The 25,424-nt window shown below is 40.3% G+C and overlaps 1 protein-coding gene across 1 annotated transcript in view; it reads left to right on the plus strand.

Moving 5' to 3' along the window:
• The first annotated feature begins 638 nt into the window (after window positions 1–638).
• Window positions 639–25,424, plus strand: part of ANKUB1 (ankyrin repeat and ubiquitin domain containing 1) — a 31,132-nt gene continuing 6,346 nt past the window's right edge. The window contains exons 1-3 of the mRNA XM_032408345.1: window positions 639–728; window positions 2,278–2,421; window positions 16,361–16,577. Coding sequence (XP_032264236.1) covers window positions 639–728; window positions 2,278–2,421; window positions 16,361–16,577 — 451 coding nt within the window. The remainder of the gene's footprint in view (window positions 729–2,277; window positions 2,422–16,360; window positions 16,578–25,424) is intronic.

The following is a 25,424-nucleotide window of genomic DNA, read 5'->3' on the forward strand; positions in this document are numbered from 1 at the left end:
GTGCAAATGGGCATTGTTCTATACCCCATGGCAGGATTAGAAATACCACCAGGGAACAAGTACACAAAGTTGTTATGGAAACCAGAATGCTTCAGCTCAGAGTTATTTACAGAGAACTTTCAGGATTATCACATTCAATAAAATCAAATCTGTTTTGCTTCACTGTGTGCCAGTACGTCCCAATCACATATCTATTTTGAAGGGTCCTTCGATCAGCTGCACTTGAGTGAATACGGATTCAAGAGTCCCTGGGTGGTGGTCACATCACAAAAGTATAATTTATGTGTGGCCTTTCTGCAATTCATGTTTGGTGCTTGTTCACACTTGCCCCAACCATTGTCAAGTTTGCTGGCTTCTGCACTATAGGAACAAGGTGGCTGTTGACTGCCATTGGCAGGGAAACATTTCCTCCAATACAGCTGCTGTCTGTGTTGCCCAGTACTCATACAGCAGGACTTGTCTCTTCACTTTCTCTCAGCTCGACTTTCAAGCTAGATAGTAACAGCTGCCTCTGACCATCATTTTTGTTCATAATTGTGAGTTGGAATTTTTCCAGCTATCCCAATTCTTTGAAAAAAGTTGTAGGGTTGGGGTTTTTTGTTTGTTTGCTTGCTTGCTTTGTTTTATTTGTTGAGAGAATGAGAATTTTCATAGCCTTTGAGGGATCTTTTGAACCATTTGATGTTTCAGCAGATGAAACTGTGGAGGCTGTCAAGCTGATGATAAAGGTACGTACTTTGTCCCTAAGCCACTAAGATGTATACTAATTTTAACTACACAGTGGCTTTAAACTGTACATGAGGTAGAGATACTATTAGGCACATTTTCAGCAAATCAGGAAACTAAAACTATTTGAAAATATCATTATTTGCTTACACAACAGTTTGATAAGAAGATAGTAACTATGGAGGTGTTAGACAGGAAGCAAACTGAGTCAGTAAATTCTCCGGAAAAAGAAAAAAAGTTTAACATCTCTTTATGAAATGTGTGGGTTGCGCACTGGCCAGAGTATTACTGCAATTCTTCATAAAAGGACAAAAACAGGACATTAACTCTTAACTATATAAGAGCATGCCAGTTGTCAGATGGCACGTTTGGTGAGCAAGCAACTATAAAGATACAAAGGATTTTGGAGATGGAGAGAACTTTAAACAACTTCTGAGCTACAGCCTCATTTTGTATCCAGTGAAACTGAAGCTCAGAGAGGTTGACCATCTTACCTACGATTCAGAACCAGAATAAGAAATAATTTGGATTCAGTAGCTTTCTTATAAATTTTTAGAAATATTCCCTCTATGGGGCGCCTGGGTGGCTCCTTCAGCTCGGGTCATGGTCCCAGGGTCCTGGGATCGAGCCCCACATCGGGCTCTCTGCTTGGCGGGAAGCCTGCTTCTCCCTCTCCCACTCCCCCTGCTTGTGTTCCCTCTCTCGCTGTGTCTCTCTCTGTCAAATAAATAAAATCTTTGAAAAAAAAAAAAGAAAGAAAGAAATATTCCCTCTACAATTGGGAAACTAAGACAAATATTAGGTCTCAACCATCAGATGGTATTTAACTCGGAGATGATCATTCCCATTTGCTAAGGCTCATTTATTGAATCACAGTTACATGATATTTGATAGATCACTGTGATTACTGAAATCTAGATCTTCTAACACAGAGGCTCTTAACCTTTCTATGTCATGAATCCCTTTGGCAGTCTGGCGAAGCCTATGGACTCCTCAGAATGTCTTCAAATGCATACAATAAAATACATACAAAGAAAAGGAAACCAGCATATTGAAATACAATTTTCAAACATTAAAAAACAAATTTGTGATATAGTAACACGTGGGCTTCTTTATTAACACATTATCAAATTTTAGCAATGTATCTAATAACTGTTGTAATTTCAAAGTGGTGATCAGTATAATATTTTGAGATTTCTGCAACAACTATAATGTGATATGAAAATATCTGTGATTTCTATTGGTGACAAAGTCATAGGTATAGCCAACTACTGCTTCTTTAGTTTGTTGCCTACATACATAATTGAAAGAAAATCTCAGTTTCCTTTAGAGTTAATAAAATATAGTTTTTTTCCCATCTAAACTCTACCCATAAACTTTTGGAGAGGTGTATAGGCTCCAAGTTAAGAACCCTTGTCCCGTACTTCTTCATCTGTCCAAAACAATTTTATAATTCTCAGTGGAAAAAAAAATGTAAAAGAAAAGAGATTATATTACTGGTCTAGTAATGTCAAGATATACTGTTTTTATAATATGCTATTGATTTTTAAGGATTATTTCCACATTCCTCTCTCTGAAGATGAACAAGGCAGGTGGTATCTGGAGCTGATGTATGCTGGGGCAGCCCTAAAGGACAGCTGGAATCTTGCTGATGTTGGAATATCTTTTGGTTCAACTCTCAAATGCTTTGTTAAGGTATGATGATCAGAATAACAATTGTTCCAGATACCTACCTCATTTTGAATAAAGTTGTGGATAATTCAACAAAAGTCATTTCATAACTTAGGAAGAAGTTTTCTCTTCTTGGCTTCTCCTCTCTTCCATTTGTTTAACTGGTCTTATGCATGATTTCTGCTGCACGGGGAAATAAGGTGTAGAGACTGGATGGAGTTCCCCTTGTTTACTCCTTATGTCCTTTCCCTCCTCTATCCCCCTTGTTGCTGCACCAGTCATCCCAGAACATCCCACAAACCAATATTGGAATGAGGGCAAGGGGTGGATCTGAAATATTGATGTAGAAGGAAAATTCGATCATTTCCTTGGATTCACAATGGATTAAGGGCAGGGGAGTGAGGAGAGGGAAGAAATTCTCAGTAACAATAAGAATGAAAAGGCAATTTCTGGGGCGCCTGGGTGGCTCAGTTGGTTAAGTGACTGCCTTCGGCTCAGGTCATGATCTCAGGGTCCTGGGATCGAGCCCCATATCGGGCTCCCTGCTCCACGGGAAGCCTGCTTCTCTCTTTCCCACTCCCCCTGCTTGTGTTCCCTCTCTTGCTGTCTCTCTCTCTCTCTGTCAAATAAATAAATAAAATCTTAAAAAAAAAAAAAGAAAGAAAAGGCAATTTCTACATCCAAATCCAGCCAAAGTAGCCATTCATGAATTAGGTGTACATACCTACACCTGGAGATAGCCTTTTCCATTTATAGTGTACTTAATTAGTGGTATTTAATTGGGGGTCCATGGATGGGCTTTAAGAACTTTACAAAACCCTAAAATTATAAAATATGCAAAATTATGTGCCTAGAGATTTTCTGGGTGGAGGATCCTTAATTTCTGACAATTTTTTTTCTTTTCTCTTTTTTAAATTTCTGACAATTTCTTAAAGAGACAGGTGGCCTAAAGAGTTTAAGAGCTGATCTCTAGGGAAGAAATGTTATTCAATACTAGTTCTTTATCCTGTATGAAAACATGAGCCACAAGGAACCAAGAAACTAAGTTCACACTCTCTGCTAAATGGAGCACTAATTTTCTCATATTTAGCATTAAAAAATTTTTATGATAGCCAAAGCTAGCTTTCTTGTTTTTTTTTTACCATTTTAATTTATTTCAACCTTTATTAAAACCAAATTTTTTTTTTGATGTAGTGTTCCATGATTCATTGTTTGCGTATAACACCCAGTGCTCCATTCAATACATGCCCTCTTTAATACCCAACACCAGGCTAACCCATCCCTCCACCCCCCTCCCCTCAAGAACCCTCAGTTTGTTTCTCAGAGTGCATAGTCTCTCATGGTTCGTCTCCCCCTCCGATTTCCCCCCCTTCATTTTTCCCTTCCTACTATCTTTTTTTTTTTTAACATATAATGTATTATTTGTTTCAGAGGTACAGGTCTGTGATTCATCAGTCTTACACAATTCACAGCACTCACCATAGCACATACCCTCTTTCATTGATTGACTAAGTGAGAAGTCTTTGTTTTAAAAAAATCTAAAATACTTACTACTAACTAGTAAAAACAGGGCACAGAAAAATTAGCATTGTGTGATCCCATTTAAGTAAACAAAAATAACATATTTGTACATGTGTTTGTAATGTTTTATGAGCATTTATTCATGTATTATTGTTATATTCTTGAAGAATGTTTAATTATCAAAAAGGTAAATAAAAACAACTCTGATTTCTTGTTTTCTCCTTCTGACACTAAGAAAATTATAGTATAATACTCTTTTAGGCAGACTAAATTCCATCTCATTTCTCTTTTTTTCATCTCATTTCTTAAATGTCTTTCCTTATATCTTTAAGTATATATACTATGTTTTTGGTGTATAGGATAAACCCTTTAAAATATCCTGGAATTTTCCAGCGCCAATAATGATGTTCGAGACCTCGTTGCTTGCTTACTTGGAGATAGTGGCATAAGTTTATTACTAATATTTGAGCTGCTGGAGGGATGGGATTGAGCCACAGCTACTCAGGGATGTAGATAATGTGTGTTAAGAGTATGAATAGGATACTATTATTTAACTCAGCACTGGTTTTATTTTCCTTAATTAAAAAATTCTAACTTTTATTTATTTTTGACTACATAGTACATTCACATTGATACAAAAGATATAAAAAGTATATACAGTAAGAAGTCTTCCTCCCACCTCTGGCCCCCAGTTTCCCTCCCCAGAGGCAACCTATTTCATAGATTTACTTATAAAAACATTTCATAGGGCGCCTCGGTGGCTCAGATGGTTAAGCGTCTGCCTTCGGCTCAGATCGGGTCTCGCATTGGGCTCCCTGCTCTTTAGGAGCCTGCTTCTCCCTCCACCTCTCTCTCTCTCTCTGTCTCTTATGAATAAATAAATAAAATCTTTAAAAAAAATAAAAATATTTCATAAATTCTCCCAATAAAGCATCATCTATCACAGTGGTGCAAGTTGTCTTTGCACTGAACTCTAACCTTCCCCTGGAGTTAAACTCCTAATGGAAAAAAATAGAGTATAGAGGTAAAATGGGTTTACTCAAGAGACGCAGAATATAATTATGCATCCCAGGACTGGCCAACACACAGGGTTTAAATAAAAACTCTGAAGTTCCATGGAAATCTTACTGATCTTAATCTTCACCTTCTCCAGTAGAATCACATTTAGAGAATTTCATATGACTGGATTTGGGAAGAAAAACAGTATCTTGAATCTGAAGGAAGAGAATTACCTGCAAAGACCATAAATATTGGTTTTCATCCTGACTTAATTCCTATTTAGATTAGATGATAAAAGAGGCCTATTTCAAAAGTCCACACTATTTACTGTGTATGGATAATCATAGCCCAAAGTGGGTTTACAACAACAAAAATACTTCATGAAAATATCCCACACCTCAGAGAATGCAGTCAGGCCAGTTCTAAGCAGTCTAATCTATTTTAGGTAACAAAAGGTTACATTCTAAGTCATGTTGTTGCTTTATTGCATAATTAGATATATACAAATTTAAGTAGTACCTTTCCTTCTTAACTATGTTACTTCGTGAAATTAATTCTACCTTCTGAAAATCTTGAAGAGCTTGTCTCTTCATTTATTTTGGTACAACTTAGACATATCAAGATGTAAACCAATGCTTTTGCAAAGTTTAAAAATTTGCCAATTAAGCAATTTTCTTTTTTTAAAAAAATACAAGTAGAGGGGTGCCTGGGTGGCTCAATCGGGTAAGCATCTGCCTTCAGCTCAGGTCGGTCCTGGGATCAAGCCCCGCATCAGGCTCCCTGCTCAGTGTAGAGTCTGTTTCTCTCTCTCCCCCGTCCCCCCCACCCCCTGCTCATGCACATGTCCAAGCTCTCCCTCTCTCTCTCAAATAAATAAATAAAATCTTTAAAAATATATAAGTACACATTATGTGATGCGAAATAAATCCAAAATATTTGGTTTCTTTATTGTCCTTATATTTTGTGTGAATTACAAGGTTTTGCTTGTGTGAAAAGAGGGAAAGACTTTAGATAAATTAAGAGGTGATCTGCTCCTAAATACATTTTTTAAATAGTTAATATATTTTCCAGTTTCCCTGTGTATTATACCTTCTCCTTTAATAGTAATGTAGACATATTTGGAAAAGTGAATGGGGGGGGTGATATGAGAATAGTGGGGAAAGAACATTGCATTAATTTTTCCTTCTCAGGGGGAAAAAGTCCTATAGAAACCATAAGAAATATCTTCTATAGGATATACATCCAAGTTCTATTAACGCAAGAGTCAATCCTGCCCATTCATTGCTGCTGCAGGGCACTGTGTTCTATAAACCATGGCATGATGCAGTGGAAAGTCCTAGGTTATTGCTGGGCATGCAGAAATACTATCCCATTTGCCCCCTTCCCTCTAACCAGTGTTACTGTGGAAACTATTGCTTGAGTTTTGTTCACTGTTGGCACCCAGTGCCTAAAATAGTACCTGGCATATAGTAGGCTCTCCATAAAAATGTGATGAATAAATAAATTGACAAAGGACTTAAGAGGTAAAGTTTGAAAATTAACAAGAAGGTATACGATTGTTATCAGAAACATCATAACAAGGTATTGAGATGCATTTCAGGGTTTGGATTCCCTCCCTTACCGTGGCATCTCTCCACCCTCTGTACCCTCAAGGCAAGGTGCTCTGGCATCCTTGCCCTTTTTCCTTTCCAGCATCAGGGTTCTTAATTGCAAACAGCAGCAGAAACAAAGCCTGGACGATTTAAGCAGAAAATAAACATATTGAAAGGCTACTGGGTAGTTCACAGTCTTGACAGGAAGACTAGAGAATCGGGTTCAGAAAGTATGCAGCCAGAAACAATGTCTTCATCATGCCCAGAACTAGTCCAGGAAGTCCACCCCCGCAGCCACCTCTGAGCCCTCAAAGCCGGCACTGGACACTGCCTCCAGCCCTGCCACCAGACCAGCAATGCATCATCAGATCTGCTACCGCCAGGGACAATGCCCTGTGTCTGCCGTTTCTCGGCCTTACTGGCTCCTAATTCAAAGTAGGGCTGGTGAGTAGGCCGGATTGGCAGCACTCTGGCCACATGTCCAGCCCTTGCTGCAAACGGGGCTAACAAGCAGCTCTCTGACAGGTCGTGCCTTCTAAAGTGTGAGGTGGCGGGCACCTGGGTGGCTTAGCCAGTTAAATGTCTGACTCTTAATTTCGGCTCAGGTCATGATCTCAGGGTCGTGAGATCAAGCCCTGTATCAGGCTCTGCACTAGGCATGGAGTCTGCTTGGGATTCTCTCTCTCCCTCTTCCTCTGCCCCTCTGCCACCTCTCTCTCATCTCTCCTTCTCTTAATAAATAAATAAATAAATAATAAAAATAAAATAAAGTGTGAGGTGGGCTCAGTCTCCCTAACACTCCTGCTGGGTTCCCTGCCTCCTTCTCTCACCATATTTCCACCAACCAAGCAAGGGCAGGGGTTAAAACTTAGTTCATCCTTTCTGGCATCCTTGGAATGTTGTTTTATGGTGAGAGATTGAGTTTATTGTGGTAGTATTTTTTTTTTTTAAGATTTATTTATTTACTTGAGAGAGAGACAGCAGAGTGAGAGAGAGAACCAGTGGGGTGGGTGGGTTGGGGAAGGGAGAGGGAAAAGTAGGCTCCCCACTGAGCATGGAGCCCAATGCGGGGCTTAATCCCAGGACCCTGGATTCATGACCTGAGCCAAAGGCAGATGCTTAACCAACTGAACCACCCAGGTGCCCCTGTGGTAGTACTGAGTAGATGTCTATCAGACAAGTTGGAGACTCTTAAATGAAATTAGAAGGTCTAAAATTGGTTCAAAATAATATACCTTTAACTTTTGAAAGACACAGTTAATGCATAAACACCAAAGTACAGGAGACACATAATATGTGACTTTAGATTTTAAATATATTTTATACACACCCTAAAAAAATGTATAAATATGTTTCTAAAAATGTATAACTTAGGGGTGCCTGAGTAGCTCAGTCGGTTGGGCATCTGACACTTGATTTCTGCTCAGGTCGTGATATCAGGGTCATGAGATCAAGCCCCAAATTGAGCTCTGCACTGGGCGTGGAGCCTGCTTGGGATTCTCTCTCTCCCTTTCCCACTGAGCCTCCTCCTACCACTCATGTGTGCTCTCTCTCTCTCTCTCTCTCTCTCAAAAAAAGAAAGGAAAAAAAGAAAAATGTATAATTTACAAATGAGGGATGCTTGGCTGGCTCAGTCAGAGATACATAGGACTCTTGATCCTGGGGTCCTTAGTTTGAGCCCCACATGGGGTGTAGAGATTACTTAAATTAAAAAAAAATTTTTTAACATAAAAACAATGTATAATTTACAAATGAAAACATGTTTCTTAAAAAAATGGCTATCTTGGGGTGCCTGGGTGGCTCAGTTGGTTGAGCGTCTGCCTTCAGCTCAGGTCATGATCCCAGGGTCCTGGGATTGAGCCCTGCATCAGGCTCCCTGCTCAGCAGAAAGCCTACTTCTCTCTCTCCTTCTCCAGTGCCCCCCCGCTTGTGTGCTTGCTCTTTCTATCAAATAAATAAATAAAATCTTTAAAAAATAATTTAAAAAATTTAAAAATGGCTATCTTTTCTAAAATAAGCCATAAAGAAGAGTATGTAAAGAAAGGTCCCTTAATTCAATGTCTTAGAATCCAAGTATAACCTCTCCAGGATGACTTTCATACAAAAGAAGGTTATGATGTCAAGATGTTTATGAAGACATCTCAACTTGAATTCATTCAGTTCAACAAAAAAAAAATACTATTTCCTCTTTTCATCTACTCTGGAATAATTGGGGCAAGTTTCTGCTTTTTTAGCGCTGCAACTCCAGAACAGCAAAATATAAAAAAACAGAACCTGTGAAAACTGTACAGCCCTGTTCAAAACTTGCATTAACTTCTGTTTTCTTTCCATCTGTTTCTCTTTAACTTTTCTTATTTTATTTTTTTCACTTTTTTTAAAGATTTTATTTATTTTTTTGAGAGAGTGAGAGAGAGAGAGAGACATCACAAACGGGGGGGAAGGTTAGAGGGAGAAGCAGACTCCCCGCTAAGCAGGGAGCCCAATGTGGGGCTCAATCCCAGGACCCTGGGATCATGACCTGAGCTGAAGGCAGACACTTAACCGACTGAGCCACCCAGGCACACCTCCTATTTTATTGTTAATGCACATGTATGTATTTACAGTGAGTTTGCACGTGGGTTTTTAAGACAAAAGTGGGATTCTTACCATGAAATAGACCTATGTATTTGTTTTTATTGAAAAGTAAGACACGGGGGTGCCTGGGTGGCTCAGTCACTAAGCGTCTGCCTTCGGCTCAGGTCATGATCCCAGGGTGCTGGGATCGAGCCCCACATCGGGCTCCCTGCTCAGTGGGAAGTCTGCTTCTCCGTCTCCCACTCCCCCTGCTTGTGTTCCCTCTCTTACTATATCTCTCTCTGTCAAATAAATAAAATCTTTAAAAAAAAAAGAAAGAAAGAAAAGTAAGACATGAAGGGTACTAAAGGAGAAAAATATGCAGCTAAGAATACTTTATCCAGCTAGGCTGTCACTGAAAATAGAAGGAGAGATAAAAAGCTTCCAGGACAAACAGAAACTAAAAGAATTTGTGATCAAACCAGGCCTACAAGAAATATTGAAAGGGGTTCTCTAAGCAAAGAGAGAGCCCAAAGGTAACATAGACCAGAAAGGAAGAGAGACAATATACAGTAACAGTTACCTTACAGGCAATACAATGGCACTAAATTAATATCTTTCAATAGTTAACCTGAATGTAAATGAGCTAAATGCCCCAATCAAAAGACACAGGGTATCAGATTGGATAAAAAAGCAAGACCCACTGATATGCTGTCTGCAATTTTAGACCCAAAGACACCTCCAGATTTAAAGTGAGGTGGTGGAAAACTATTTATCATGCTAATGAACATCAAAAGAAAGCTAGGGTGGCAATCCTTATATCAGACAAATTAGATTTTAAACCAAAGAATGTAATAAGAGATGAGGAAGGACACTATATCATAATTAAAGGGTCTATCCAACAAGAAGATCTAACAATTGTAAATATTTATGCCCCTAACATGGGAGCAGCCAATTATATAAGCCAATTAATAAAAAAATCAAAGAAACACATCAATAATAATACAATAATAGTAGGGGACTTTAACACCCCCCCCCCCACTGCAATGGACAGATCATCTAAGCAAAAGATCAACAAGGAAATAAGAGCTTTGAATGACACACTGGACCAGATGGACTTCACAGATATATTCAGAACATCCCATTCCAAAGCAACAGAATACACTTTTTTCTATAGTGTAGATGAAACATTCTCCAGAATAGATCACATTCTGGGTCACAAACCAGGTCTCAACCAGTACTAAAAGATTGGGATCATTCCCTGCATATTTTCAGACCACAATGCTTTGAAACTGGAACTCAATCACAAGAGGAAAGTCAGAAAGAACTCAAATACATGGAGGCTAAAGAGCATCCTACTAAAGAACGAATGGGTCAACCGGGAAATTAAAGACGAATTTTAAAAAATTCATGGAAACCAGTGAAAATGAAAACACAACTGTTCAAAATCTTTGGGATGCAGCAAAGGCAGTCCTAAGAGGGAAGTATATAGCACTACAAGCCTTTCTCAAGAAATAAGAAAGGTCTCAAATACACAACCTAACCCTATACCTAAAGGAGCTAGAAAAAGAACAGCAAATAAAGCCTAAACCCAGCAGGAGAAGAGAAATAATAAAGATTAGAGCAGAAATCAATGAAATAGAAACCCTAAGAACAGTAGAACAGATCAACGAAACTAGAAGCTGGTTCTTTGAAAGAATTAATAAGATTGATAAACCCCTGACCAGACTTATCAAAAAGAAAAGAGAAAGGACCTAAATAAATAAAATCATGAATGAAAGAGGAAAGATCACAACCAATGCTTAAGATATACAAAGAATTATAAGAACCTATTATGAGCATCTATATGCCAACAAACTAGACAATCTGGAAGATGGATGCATTCCTAGAGATGTATAAACTACAAGAACTGAACCAGGAAGAAATAGAAAACCTGAACAGGCCCATAACGAGCACGGAAATTGAAGAGGTAATCAAAAATCTCCCAAGAAACAAGAGCCCAGAACCAAATGGCTTCCCACAGGAATTCTACCAAACATTTAAAGAAGAATTAATACCTATTCTTCTGAAACTATTCCAAAAAATAGAAATGGAAGGAAAAGTTCCAAACTCTTTTTATGAGGCCAGCATTATCTTGATCTCAAAACCAGACAATAACCCCCATCAAAAAGGAGAATTACAGACCAATATACCTGATGAACATGGATGTAAAAATTCTCACCAAAATACTAGCCAATAGGATCTCACAGTACATTAAAAGGATTATTCACCATGACCAAATGGATTTATTCCTGAGCTGCAAGGGTGGTTCAACATCCACAAATCAATCAATGTGATACACTACATTAATAAAAGAAAGGACAAGAACCATATGATACTCTCAATAGATGCAGAAAAAGCATTTGACAAAGTACAGCATTCTTTCTTGATTAAAACTCTTCAGTGTAGGGATAGAGGGTACATACCTCAATATCATAAAAGCCATCTATGGAAAAACCCACAGTGAATATCATTCTCAATGGGGAAAAACTGATTGCTTTTCCCCTAAGGTCAGGAACACAGCAGGGATGTCCACTATCACAACTGTTGTTCAACATAGTACTAGAAGTCCTAGCCTCAGCAATCAGACAATAAAAAGAAATAAAAGGCATTAAAATCGGCAAAGAAGAAGTCAAACTCTCACTCTTTGCAGATGATATGATACTTTATGTGGAAAACCCAAAAGACCCCACCCCAAAACTGCTAGAACTCATACAGGAATTCAGTAAAGTGGCAGGATATAAAATCAATGCACAGAAATAAGTTGTATTTCTATACACCAACAACAACACAGAAGAAAGAGAAATCAAGGAGTCAATCCCATTTACAATTGCACCCAAAACCATAAGATACCTAGGAATAAACCTAACCAAAGAGGCAAAGGATCTGTACTCAGAAAACTATAGAATACTCAAGAAAGAAATTGAGGAAGACACAAAGAAATGGAAAAATGTTCCATGCTCATGGATTGGAAGAACAAATACTGTTAAAATGTTTATGCTACCTAGAGCAATCTACACATTCAATGCAATCCCTATCAAAATACCATCAACTTTTTTCCAAGAACTGGAACAAATAATCCTAAAATTTGTATGGAACCAGAAGAGACCCCAAATAGCCAGAGGAATGTTGAAAAAGAAAACCAAAGCTGGAGGCATCACAATTCTGGATGTCAAGCTCTATTACAAAGCTGTAATCATCAAGACAGTATGGTACTGGCACAAAAACAGACACATAGATCAATGGAACAGAATAGAGAGCCCAGAAATGGACCCTCAACTCTAGAGTCAACTAATCTTCAACAAAGCAGGAAAAAACGTCCAATGGAAAAAGACAGTGTCTTCAACAAATGATGCTGGGAAAACTGGACAGCCACATGCAGAAAAATGAAACTGGACCATTTCCTTACACCATACACAAAAATAGAGTCAAAATGGATGAAAGACCTAAATGTGAGATAGGAATCCATCAAAATCCTTGATGAGAACACAGGCAGCAACCTCTTCGACCTCGGCCACAGCAACTTCTTCCTAGACACATAGCCAAAGGCAAGGGAAACAGAGGCAAAAATGAACTATTGGGACTTCAACAAGATAAAAAGCTTTTGCACAGCAAAGGAAACAGTCAACAAAACCAAAAGACAACCGACAGAATGGGAGAAGATATTGGCAAATGACATATCAAATAAAGGGCTAGTATCCAAAATCTATAAAGAAATTATCAAACTCAACACCCAAAGAACAAATAATCCAATCAAGAAATGGGCAGAAGACATGAACAGACATTTCTGCAAAGAAGACATCCAAATGGTCAACAGACACATGACAAAGTGCTCAACATCACTTGGCATCAGGGAAATACAAATCAAAACCATAATGAGATACCACCTTACACCAGTCAGAATGGCTAAAATTAACAAGTCAGGAAATGACAGATGTTGGCGAGGATGCAGAGAAAGGGGAACCCTCCTACATGGTTGGTGGGAATGCAAGCTGGTACAGCCACTCCGAAAAATCGTATGGAGGTTCCTCAAAAAGTTGAAAATAGAGCTACCCTATGATCCAGCAATTGCACTACTGGGTCTTTACCCCAAAGATACAAATATAGTGATCCAAAGGGGCACCTGCACCCCAATGTTTATAGCAGCCATGTCCACAATAGCCAAACTATGGAAAGAGCCCAGATGTCCATCAACAGATGAATGGATAAAGAAGATGTGGTATATATATACAATGGAATATGACGCAGGCATTAAAAAAAACCAAAACGAAATCTTGCCATTTGCAATGATACGGATGGAACTAGAGATGAAATCAGTAAATCAGAGAAAGACAATTATCATATGATCTCACTGATATGAGGAATTTAAGAAACAAGACAGAAGATCATAGGGAAAGGGAGGGAAAAATGAAACAAGACGAAATCAGAGAGGGAGACAAACCATACGAGACTCTTAATCTCAGGAAAGAAACTGAGAGTTGCTGGAATAGAGGGGGATTGGGGGATGAGGTGGTGGGGTGATGGACATTGGGAAGGGTATGTGCTATGGTGAGCACTCTGTGTTGTGTAGGACTGATGAATCACAGACCTCTACCCCTGAAACAAATGATACATTATATGTTAATAATAAAAAAACCCTCATAAATAACTGTGCTCAAACAATACAATTCAGTCAGAAGCAAAAAAAAAAAAGAAAGAAAAGAAAAGAAAGAGAAAAGAAAAGTAAGACATGTACCTCCTACCATGGTATCTTGGTTTATTTGTAAAGGGGAAAATCTAATTTTACATATGTTCAACAATGATTTGTGATGGTATTGTTTATTTAATAACATCTGACTTCCTTGAGTGTAACTACCAATGTTCCTTATTTAGAATATTCGAGGAGGGGTATCATATAGAGAGATGCCTTTTCTTATGTACATAAGGTGAGTTGACAATTTGCTGTTAATCCACATCCATCTGCTCCCTCTCCAAATAACCAACATGAAGAAGTGTCTCCAACCGGTGTGCCTCATTAGAACATAAAATGAGTTTTCTCACAAAAATAAGATTTATGAAATGGTGGATAAATAGAGTTAAAATAGTAGAAAGAGAACTATTTTCAGATACATCATGAATTAAATGGGCCTGGGAAGTTCCTGGGGGCTAAAAAAAAAAAGAAAGAAAGAAAGAACAAACTCTGTAGGTGCTAATTTTCTTGCAATTTAAGAACCTAGCTCCATTAATAACTAACATATTTTCTTACTTGCACTTTTGATTTTCATCTAAACATTCCTATATATTTTGCAATTCTCCCTTATCACTTGTTTCAGAGTTTTATGTATACCTAGGTCATAGATGCTTATGTTTATTCTTATTCTGAGAAGCTCCTTTTTAACTTACTCTTCTAACATCATGTAGTTTCTAGTTCGCTATGAAGAGTGACTTGGGCCTTTGTTACTTTGTTTGCACATTACACATTTAATTTTAAGTATGAATTAGTATCCGTACCAAGGGCTAACAAGAAATCAGAGTAACCATAAAAGAAATAAGGAAAAGCTTTTGCCTAAAATATAATTTGTCTCTCTTCCCCCCCATCTTTTTATTTAGTTTTCATAGGAATTTCTTCCTGCCTATAAATATCACATAGATTAGGTTGGACTTTAATGGAGCCATAGGAAAGCATAAGCAGGTTGAAAGGGAAAGGGTAAATCCTATGTCCTTTCAATTTTTATTGCATGGGTTTATGAGAAGCTGTTGAGAAAAACTGTCCTAAGCAGTTTGAACTCAGGAAGCAGAGGGTTGGAACCTGCTTTTGGTGATTTGAGTCACTGAAGTGGGCCCCAGATCAAAGCACTGCAGTCTAATCGTTCAGCAATAACATTCATTACTCTTTAAAGGCTCTTTCAAAGAGATCTGCGTGTTGATTATGTTACGGCAATGTGTGATCTGGGAGAGGGGAATGAAGTAATGTATTATAAGCCTGAAGCAGGGAGGGGCTCCTGGGGAATCTGGAGGCAAATTTTGTTTTGGGGGTTTTTTTTTTAAGTTTTTCTTTCTTTCTTTTTTTTTTTAAGATTTTATTTATTTATTTGACAGAGAGAGATAGTGAGAGAGGGAACACAAGCAGGGGGAGTGGGAGAGGTAGAAGCAAGCTTCCCTCAGAGCAGGGAGCCCGATGCGGGGCTCGATCCCAGGACCTCGGGACAACGACCCGAGCCTAAGGCAGACGCTTAACGACTGAGCCACCCAGGCACCCCTGGAGGCAAATTTCGATAGGAGAAGGGGAGGACTGAACAGGGCTGAACAAGAGAGCAATGACTGGCTGGAGCCCCCTGACAAACCCATGCCCACTTGTCAGTTTGCTTAAGGCTCCTCTCCAAGACTCCCACGTTACAGTGGTTACAGTGACGGCACAGTGACTGCACCCTCACACCTGCCAAGCCGACAAGAGCCCACTGAAGACAAACATGATTGTCCTGAATCCAATAAAGAGGAAGTAAAGCCAGCTTCATTTTTTGGTTTGAAAACTGAAAATGTTAATAGTCTTCTCTCTGCCCCCTTCCCATTTTCCCAGTTTGCTGTGTTTTTAGTTTTGGTTTGGCTTGATTCTTCTGTTGTTAACAGGAGGATTAATATTTTTCCCAAACTTTCCATCTTAACTCGACTTGAGATATATCAGTTCCACTTGCTTTCCTACTTAGATTGCAAAAGAAAAAAAAAAAAAAGGAAACTTTTTGTCACTTATATTTAGAACTTCCTTTTTTAAACAGTAAAAATACATGTTTTTTTAAAGTCAAACCATACAGCATAAAATGATAAGCAAAACATCCCCCCGCCTTGAACTGCGTTCCACTCCCCAGAGATAAACTCTCAGAAAGGATTTTAAAAATTGACTGAAGATTTAGAAACCATAGTACTTCCAAATCAAGTACATGCTGGTAGAGTTGTTTCTCAACTAACACCTCCAGAAGTGCAGCTTGGATATAATTATCAACATTCCTCTTGTGTTTCTGGTCTGTAGACTAAGAATAAGGGTCGCAAAACCCTGCCAAGCCTCCTTCATTTTACTCAAAGCAGGAGATTTCCTCAATAGTCTCAGGACAGATGAACAGGAGTCAGACCAGAAGTCAGGGAACCTAACTGGCCTTCGCTTTCATCCTTAGCACCCATGTCATGGGAGTAAGAGGCACTCAGAGCCACCCTCCAAAATGTTTCTCCCTCATTCCAACCCCCAGACAGTGTTTATTCCCGAGTTTCCTCCTTTTCTTTTCCCTTAGGAAGAAGACAAGCCAACTCTCTATGTGTTTAATGCTGTGACCCAAGAGACAATGCCAATGATGGAGAACATTTCCCTTCTTGGTAAAAAAGTGTCTGATCTGAGAACCCTGGTAGCTCTGAGATGTGGCTTCCCTGTGAGTGTTTTCTGCCTCCGGACCCCAGAGGGACTGGAGATGTATGACTGCAACACCCTGAGGGACTACCAAACAGACATCGGTACTGCCCACGATATTCAATACTGGCTACTGCTCAGCACTACGGTTCTTTTTTTTTTTTAAGATTTTATTTATTTATTTGACAGAAAGACACATAGTGAGAGAGGGAACACAAGCAGGGGGAGTGGGAGAGGGAGAAGCAGGCTTCCTGCGGAGCAGAGAACCCGATGCAGGGCTCAACCCCAGGACCCTGGGATCATGACCTGAGCCGAAGGCAGACGCTTAACGACTGAGCCACCCAGGCACCCCGCACTACGGTTCTTTGATACCAGATTGGCAACAAATGTAGGAGTTCTTTCCAAACTAAAACTTCTGTAACCTCAGTGGGGATGTAAATTATCAACACCCCTCTCTGGTATCTAGGTCTGTAGACTAAAAAATAAGAAATGCCCCATGGACCTGCCATGTCTTGTTCTCTTTACTCAAAGCAGGATAACTTGTTAATATCCTCAGACTAGAAGAGCAAGACTCAGACCAGTTTATATTTTTCCCTTTCAAAATATATTTCAAGAATACATAGAAGCAAGTTCAAGTACACATTCTTTTTCTTCCTTTTAACACAGTGGCAGCATATGATACACAATGTCCTGAGCTTGCTTTATGTAATCTCATTTTAAAATACTGTTGGTTATATTAATATTTTAAATAGTGTGAAGTGGATACTGTGCAGTATCCCTGATGGATAGATTAGTGAGCTGGCATTCATCTCTGATGGACAGATTACAACCTTTCTTTAAATATTATACTTCCAGGTTGTGTCTGCTGTAGCCATACACCATTAAGACAAACTCAAAAGACTGTCAGATTGTTTTAACCCTATTGGAAAATGGTTCAAACCTTATAGAGATTCTTGCTTGAGGTGAATGAACCTTTGCCGACAATCAGCAGACCCTTATCTAATGTTGTGCTGTCACATTTGTTGCAATGGAATATGAGTTCTCCCAATTTATAGTAGGGCTTTGTAAACATCCCTGAATTAAGCAGTTTTGCTTTTTACAACTGCTAAATTTGCATTTATTGTTACTTCTCCTGACTATTATATTTGCTTATTCTTTCATGGTATTTTTAACTGAGGCTCTCAAAACTTTGACATTATTTATCATCCCTGTGTTTTTGTTTTGTTTTGTTTTAAAGATTTTATTTATTTATTTGACAGAGAGAGACAGGAGAGAGGGGACACAAGCAGGGGGAGTGGGAAAGGGAGAAGCAGGCCTCCTGCGGAGCAGGGAGCCCAATGTGGGGCTCGATCCCAGGACCCTGGGATCATGACCTGAGCTGAAGGCAGACGCTTAACAACTGAGCCACTCAGGTGCCCTCATCCCTGTTTTTGATCAAAGGAAGTGATGTTCTAGGATTTGTCCCCAGAGTCCCTCACAGTAAAGCACATACTGCTTTAATGCTTGCCAGGGAATCAGACCTACCCAGAACATGGTGGGGGCTTATGTGAGTAAGGACACACAAGAGGGATTTGTCCCCAAGCAATTTATGATCTAGTTATTTACTGAAACACAAAAGAATACATAAAAAAAAATTAGGGTGACTGCACTTTAGGCCTATGCTGCTCAGATCATGATGTAACAGTTTAGAGCTAGAGCTAGAAGAGAATTTAGAAATGGCTTGGCCCAATCCCAAATTTTTACAGATTTAAAGAAAGCAAAAATGTTCCAGATAGTTAAGGGTATGTGAAGGACAATACACAGGCCTCCTAAAATGACCCTCTAGGAATGAGGGTTTTCAAATGTCAGGTCAGGGGCTCAAGCATGACCAGAGTAGACTGCTTTGGCCACCAAGAGAACACAGGGCATAGGAGGAGAGGCAAGAAAAGAAGAGCCCCAAAGAGAAGGGAGGAAAAGTCTTTGGTTGGCTTCATATCTTCACCTAAAGCATCCCTAGCATTCCTCAAGCAGCCAGCCCACCTTTTTTTTTTTTTTTTTTTTTTTTAAGATTTTACTTATTTATTCATTTGAGAGAGAGAGAGAGAGAGAGAGCGAGTGTGGGGAGGGACAGGGGTTCTATCCCAGAACCCTGAGATCATGACCCAAGCAGAAGGCAGATGCTTAACTGATTGAGCCACCCAGGTGCCCCAACCCACCTTTTTTTAACTAGAGGGTAAAGAATTTCTTAATTAGCCTATCTTCCAGGTTCTCCCCTTCCCAGTCAATGAGTCATCCCTGATGCTTTCAGGAGTTGAATCTTGACGCCTTTCCAAAGGCAGTGGAAAATCAGAAGGTCTTTGAGAAGCAGTCAAGTTCATATTAAAAATCAAGGACTTATGTAGCTCAATTAGTCACTGGACATATTAGCTCATATAAAAACACAGATCTGCCTCTGCACTCTGAGCATTCATAATAAAGTGGTAGAAATAAAACATGCACATATACTTAGTTATAGTAGTAAGTCAGCTCAATGGAGGCTGAAGGGCTTAAGGAAGGTATTCTGGAGAATGCTGGGCGTGAGCACACAAAGATGCGGGAAATATGGAAATTTGAAAGGGAAGACATTGCAGGCTTCTAAGCCAGGAGAAAAACATAAACTACAGATTCATGAACATGGGCTTACTCCAGGGAAGCCAAATAGCAGGAGACTTCTGAAAAGTGGAGGAGCCTCACTGAGACCAATCGGAAACACAACTGGGGTCAGATTGAGAAGGGTCTTAGGGCTGAGGCAACAGAGCACAGGATTCATATGCTCGCAACCAGAGCCATTTACATTCTGGAACAGAAGTGTTTTAACAGAAGTTTAATCTGGTAGCAAGCAGCATGAAATACAGAAAGGAGTGAGGGGGAGAAGCAAGGTGATATGCCAACAGGCACTTTTGAGAATCCCAGTATTAACTAATTCCACTAGCAATAGAAGAGAGAGACAAATCTGAGAAACCCAGAAAGTAGACACAGGATGTCAGGCTGAATCACATTTAAGAAGAGGGAAGCACCAAAGCTCTGACACTAGGACTGTGGTGGTGAAATTGGGAAAAGGAGCTTATGCTTTGGGTACTAAACTTTAGATATAAAGAAATGCAGAGAGTATATATTTTTTCCCCCTAAAAGTTACCCTGCTAATTAGTGGCAAAGCTGTAAGTCCAACTGACATCTTCCAATTCTCCTCCATGACAAACGTGGAGTGAGGGCTTAGTGATGGGTCCGGTTAGCAGATATTGCTGTAGGCACCCCGCCATGGAGTCAGGGAAGTAAGCCCTGTGAGAGGTGCTTTCCTTAGAGAGTATATACAGAGAGGAACATGTCAAGGGCCAAGGGCCAGTAGTCAGGACATGCTGAAGTCAGGGCAAATAGACAGAATAGGAGTCAGAAACTTAAAAACTGACATTAATCCTTTCTGGAATAAGGTATGCATAATGAATGAATGAATGAATGCCTTTCCTTTACGGAATGCTGTCATTGGTATATGCCAATGGTAAATGCCTCACGGCATGTATTCATGGCCAGAATGAGCAATCACATCTGAGAGACTATTCCAGGAGCAGAGTCCTGGCAGTTCAGACCCTGAAATCTCAGCTGGCTCCAAGGCCCCTCTACCAACCTTTAGACCCCTTCGAGATCTACCATGTTATTTTAATTCCTTTTACAAGTGAGAAAACAGGCTCAGAGAAGTGACCTGCTCAAGGTCATATTGCCAAGAAATGGTAATCACACACTCAGGATTGGGTTCTTTCCAACAATTTATACTGCCAACCCAGAATGCTTTTATCGATATCTACTTTTATTGGTACTCTTTAAGTTCTGATCAATGTTTTGTTTCCCATTAGGGGAAACTCATACCAGGGAAATCATTTCCCTATTCAGGAAGAAAAAATCTCAAATCAGATAGGCAGATATTGACCTCAAAGTAAGTATCCCCCACCAGGGATACAAGGACCACATGGGTAGAGGTTGGAGACAATTCCTTAGAATGGGTGTTGTTGCTCATACCTGCTTTCCTGCATGGCTTGGCACGGTGATGGGTTTGCAAGTAGAAAGTGAGCAGATCCAGGTTTTGTAGATATATACAATCTTTAAAAAAAAAATCCAAAATTAAGAATAGAGAATTTAAAAACTCATGTAGTGAAAGGCCCTGAAGTTTAAGTCTCATTAGTTTTACTTCCCTTTCAGTTATAGATTTTAGTTGTATTTTCTGCAGCAATGTAGCATTTTCCAAGTAAATTTCTATTTTCCAACAGAATTCCTAAGCTTACAAAGGAATTTAACATGTGACAAAAGAGGCATTACAAACCAATTGGGGTGGAAGGATTATCCAATAAATGGTGCTGGTTAACTTGCTTAGAAGTTCTCTGGATAAGGCACCTGGGTTGCTCAGTCAGTTAAGCACCTGCCTTTGGCTCAGGTCACGATCCCAGCGTCCTGGGATCAAGTCCCCCATCAGGCTCCTTGCTCACTGGGGAGCCTTCTTCTCCCTCTGCCCCTTCCCCCGCTTGTGCTCATTCTCTTTCTCCCTCTCTCTCACAAAAATAAATAAAATCTTTAAAAATAAAAAAAAAGAAGTTCTCTGGATATTCAAAAGTTGAGCATTAAGAGAAAAACCAGCCATTGTTACCTTTGTTCTTTGAGAAATTAGGACTGCTTCATTGCAAGGAACTGAAATTGATAATTACAAAACCTGTAACAATTGCTCCCAGATAGGGAATTAAAGCAGAATAAAATACAGAGCTCGAGGGAGGTGTCCTCCTGCTGATGTGGATTTAAATCATATAGGCTTCTCGGGGCGCCTGGGTGGCTCAGTTGGTTAAGCGACTGCCTTCGGCTCAGGTCATGATCCTGGAGTCCCTGGATCGAGTCCCGCATCGGGCTCCCTGCTCGGCAGGGAGTCTGCTTCTCCCTCTGACCCTCCCCACTCTCATGCTCTCTCTCTCTCTCATTCTCTCTCTCTCAAATAAATAAATAAAATCTTTAAAAAAAAAAAATAAAAAAAAAAATAAATAAATAAATCATATAGGCTTCTCTGGTGTTTTCAAAATCAGGGTTCATCAACAGTGGACAGGTTGAGCTAGGAAGAGCTGAGATCCTGAGACTAGACAACCACTTAGGGCAGGGCAGATGGGCCAGGAAGAGGGAAGTTAGTCTCAAGTAAGTCCTGCTGGTGGGAGCCCTGGGATAGGCAGGCAGATCACTCTGCAACTAGATGCAGGAAGGCAGAAGTTGACCTCAGGGAGACCTGGCAGGGACCTGGTGGGTGAATGTAATCATAGCAGAGCATCAAGGTAGCGAATGAATAAATAAATGAATGACACAAGAGGTGAAAAACTAGACAAGCTGGTTGTTGACATCAGAGGCTCTGACAACAGGTAACAGAAATCTAACCCCAGAGATTGGGGTTCAGAGTAGGAACTTCAGTTCCAGGCTCAGAGACAGATGGACCTCAGTTCTAAAACCCAAAAGGTAGGGTAGGATATAGGCACTCATGTTCTGGGGCACAAGGTGGGAGCTTGGTCAGGAGGAACAGGGCAAGTTATTAGAACTGAGACAATATCCACACAGGATGAACAGGAACACCAACTTCCCACCTGAGCCTGGAATCTTAACATATTCCCTCTTACTGGAATTAAGATTATTCTCTGGGCCTAAAGCTTGGCTGGTTCTTCAAAATGGAGGCTGTGTGGCCTCAGCTGTGGAGGACCAAGGAGGCTGGGGTACAGTGCCAAGCAAGCTTTTTAATACTCATCTGTGGGTAATTTTTATAGTAAACTACAAACATAGCAAATCATTTAAGTCAGGAGATGAAAGAAATGCAATTTGAACAGTGTTTAAAGTCCCTTGTTTTCAATGTTACCCATAGGAATCAAACCTTTAAATAAGAAAATTAAGTACAGCAAGAAGCTTTAGAGAAACGAAATCTATGGTGTCAAGGATGATAAATACCAGTAAGTATTTATTATGAACCTATTATGTGTCTGAGTCTGAGGATATTTATGGATAAGCAAAGTCATGAATATACCCCCAGGTCCTACTGCCAATGTCATCATACTGATTCAAAGGCAGCCAGCCAATCTACAGATTGTCCAATGACATCAGTCAATTAAATTCTTGTTCAGAGACAAAGATAACTTAGAGGACAGGAATGTAGGCACAAGAGCCAGATTGCCTAGGTACAACTCCTGATTCCACTACTTACTGGGTATGTAAAACCCAGGCAAGTTACTTAATCTCATAGTACCTCAGTTTCCTCAACTGTCAAATGGAGAGAATAATACAAACCACACTTAGGATTGTCATAAATTTTAAATTAGCTTATTCATGTAAAGTACTTAGAATAATGTTGAGCATATAATAAGCATTCAGTGAATATTAGCTATTCATACTCAATATATTATTATTATTAATTATCATTAGTCTTGTGAATTCAAACTGGGAAATATAGAGAGACAAAACTGGTTACCAGTATGGACAGAAAATGCATGCTGCCATGAAGAAAGGTTGGGTTGTGGCCAAAGCGATGTTGCATGCAGACCTCAGTTACGGTAGGACAGAACCTGTAAGGGAGCCGCAGGGCAGCCTGTCAGCAGAGAAAGGGAGAAGACAGAGATATAGAGGGCTTGAGAGAGAGAGAGATCCTGGAGCCCATGGGAGAGAAGGGGAGTGGCCCATCTTGAGAGGTGCCTTTGTTCCTAATGTACAACAGATCTGGCCATTGTCTCAGTATAATAAATCCCATTTTCTTGAGGGCCTCCTTGCAACCCAAAAGCATAACTAGAACAGAGCCCACAGACTGGATGAGACATGATGCTTGGCCTCAAAGAGTTCTCCATTAGTGTTTACAAACTAGCAATTCCAAAGCAGAAAGGTACTTTCCTTTTTTTTTTTTTTAAGATTTTTATTTATTTGACACAGAGAGAGAGAGAGAGAGAGCACAAGCAGGGGGAGCGGCAGGCAGACGGCATAGGAGAAGCAGGCTCCCCATGGAGCCAGGAGCCCAATGCCAGGCTCAATCCCAGGACCCTGGGATCATGACTTGAGCCTAAGGCAGACGCTTAACCAACTGAGCCACCTAGGCACCCCTAGAAATGTATTTTCAATGATAAAGAGTTTCAACATACATTATGGTAGCCAGTTGAGTGATCCTTTTAACTATTTGCAGAGGTGAGACAATGACATAGTTAAGAAGAGCTTCCCAGAGGAGGTGATACCAGTTTATGCTGCATCATAAACTACTGGTAGGAGGGTGTGGGGTAGAATCACAAGAATTCAGACACCAAAAGAGCAGCAAAAGAAGAAGCTCCAAGGCCAGAAATAGCCTGGTGTGCACACAGAAGTGCAGGACAGCCTGCTGGGCTGCTAAGGGTGAGGAGGGCAGTACATGTCCAAAATGGATGTGGGGACTAGGGTAGAATTTCATTCAACAAATATTTACTGATATCTACCATGAGCCAGGCACCATTGAGGAAAGTGGGCATAACAGTGTGAGCAAGGGGGCGCCTGGGTGGCTCAGTCGGTTGGGCGTCTGCCTTCGGCTCGGGTCATGATCCCAGGGTCCTGGGATCGAGTCCCGCATCGGGCTCCCTGCTCTGCGGGAAGCCTGCTTCTCCCTCTCCCACTCGCCCTGCTTGTGTTCCCTCTCTCGCTGTCTCTCTCTCTGTCAAATAAATAAATCTTAAAAAAAAACAAAACAAAACAGTGTGAGCAAGAATAGCAAGATATCCTACCCTCTTGAAGCTTGCAGCTCAGTGGGAAACGTAAGCATCATTAAGGAAACAGAAAAACAGTGAATTTTAAATAGAAATAAGAACTCTAAAGTAAAAAAAAAAAACAAAAAACAGGATATAGTAACAGAGAGTTATGTGGTAATGTGGCGGGGGGAGGCTATTTTAGATGGTTACCCAGAGGAGGAGATGACATTTGAGCAGAGACCAGAATAAAGAGGTGGGGAGGCTGGTGGGAGCTTCCAGAAGTAGATTTATATGAAAGATCATGGAGGCCTGAAATAGGGTGGAGCTAGTAAGACGGAGGAAAGGAAATAGTTCTTAAACCTTCATGAGATAAACTTTACAGGCCTTAGCTATTGTACAGACGTAGGGCATGAGAACGGGAAGGATGAGGACCAACTCCTAAATGTCTAGCTGAGGTAATAAGGAAGATAGTGGTGCTACCACCTGAGATGAAGGATGACGAGTTGTCTTTCAGAACAATGGGGTCATAGTGCAATCCCTTAGATGGTGATGTCCCAGCAGGGGGAATCTGGAGCTGGGGCAGAAGCCTGGCGTGGAGGTTTGGACTGGGGAATGAATGCCACGTGGGTGGTCAGTGAAGCCAGTAGGGTCACTGAGATTGCCTGTTAGTCAGCCAACAAGTATTTAATGAGCACGCACCAAGTGCCAGGTTGCGTGGCAAGTCTTGAAGGAGCTTTCTTTTTAGTGGGGACATGAAAAAAAAGTCTCCAAACAAGAAAAATGATTTCAAATACTGATGATAGGAGCTATGAATAAGTTAAAATTAGGTCATAGGATAAAAAATAATGCAGTTGGGGAAGGCAGTGGGGGCCAAGAGGGTCCTCTATGAGGACATGATGCTTGAATTGAAAACTGAATAAGGACACTGTCCTGTGAAAATCTGGAATAACACTCTTTGAAGCAAAAGAAATTATATCCTTAGGTCTTGAGATGGGGTGGACTTGGCGTATCTGAAGGCCGGGCGAAAGGTCAAAGTGGCTGGAACGGAGGGAGTGAGGCAGGCTGGAGGGAGATGAGAGGTGAGGGAAGGCCAGATAGGAAGGAGATTGGGTTTTATCCTGAGGGAATGTGTAAAGAGAAGAGAAGGCTGAAGAAAGAAGACTCCTGAAAAACACCACCCAGAAGAAGAAAGGGAATGTGGTGCCACAGAGAGTAGACCAGGAGAGGGTAAGT

Source organism: Phoca vitulina, unplaced genomic scaffold (assembly GCF_004348235.1).
Source record: "Phoca vitulina isolate PV1807 unplaced genomic scaffold, GSC_HSeal_1.0 scaffold10, whole genome shotgun sequence".
In the NCBI taxonomy this organism is placed as follows: Eukaryota; Metazoa; Chordata; class Mammalia; order Carnivora; family Phocidae; genus Phoca; species Phoca vitulina.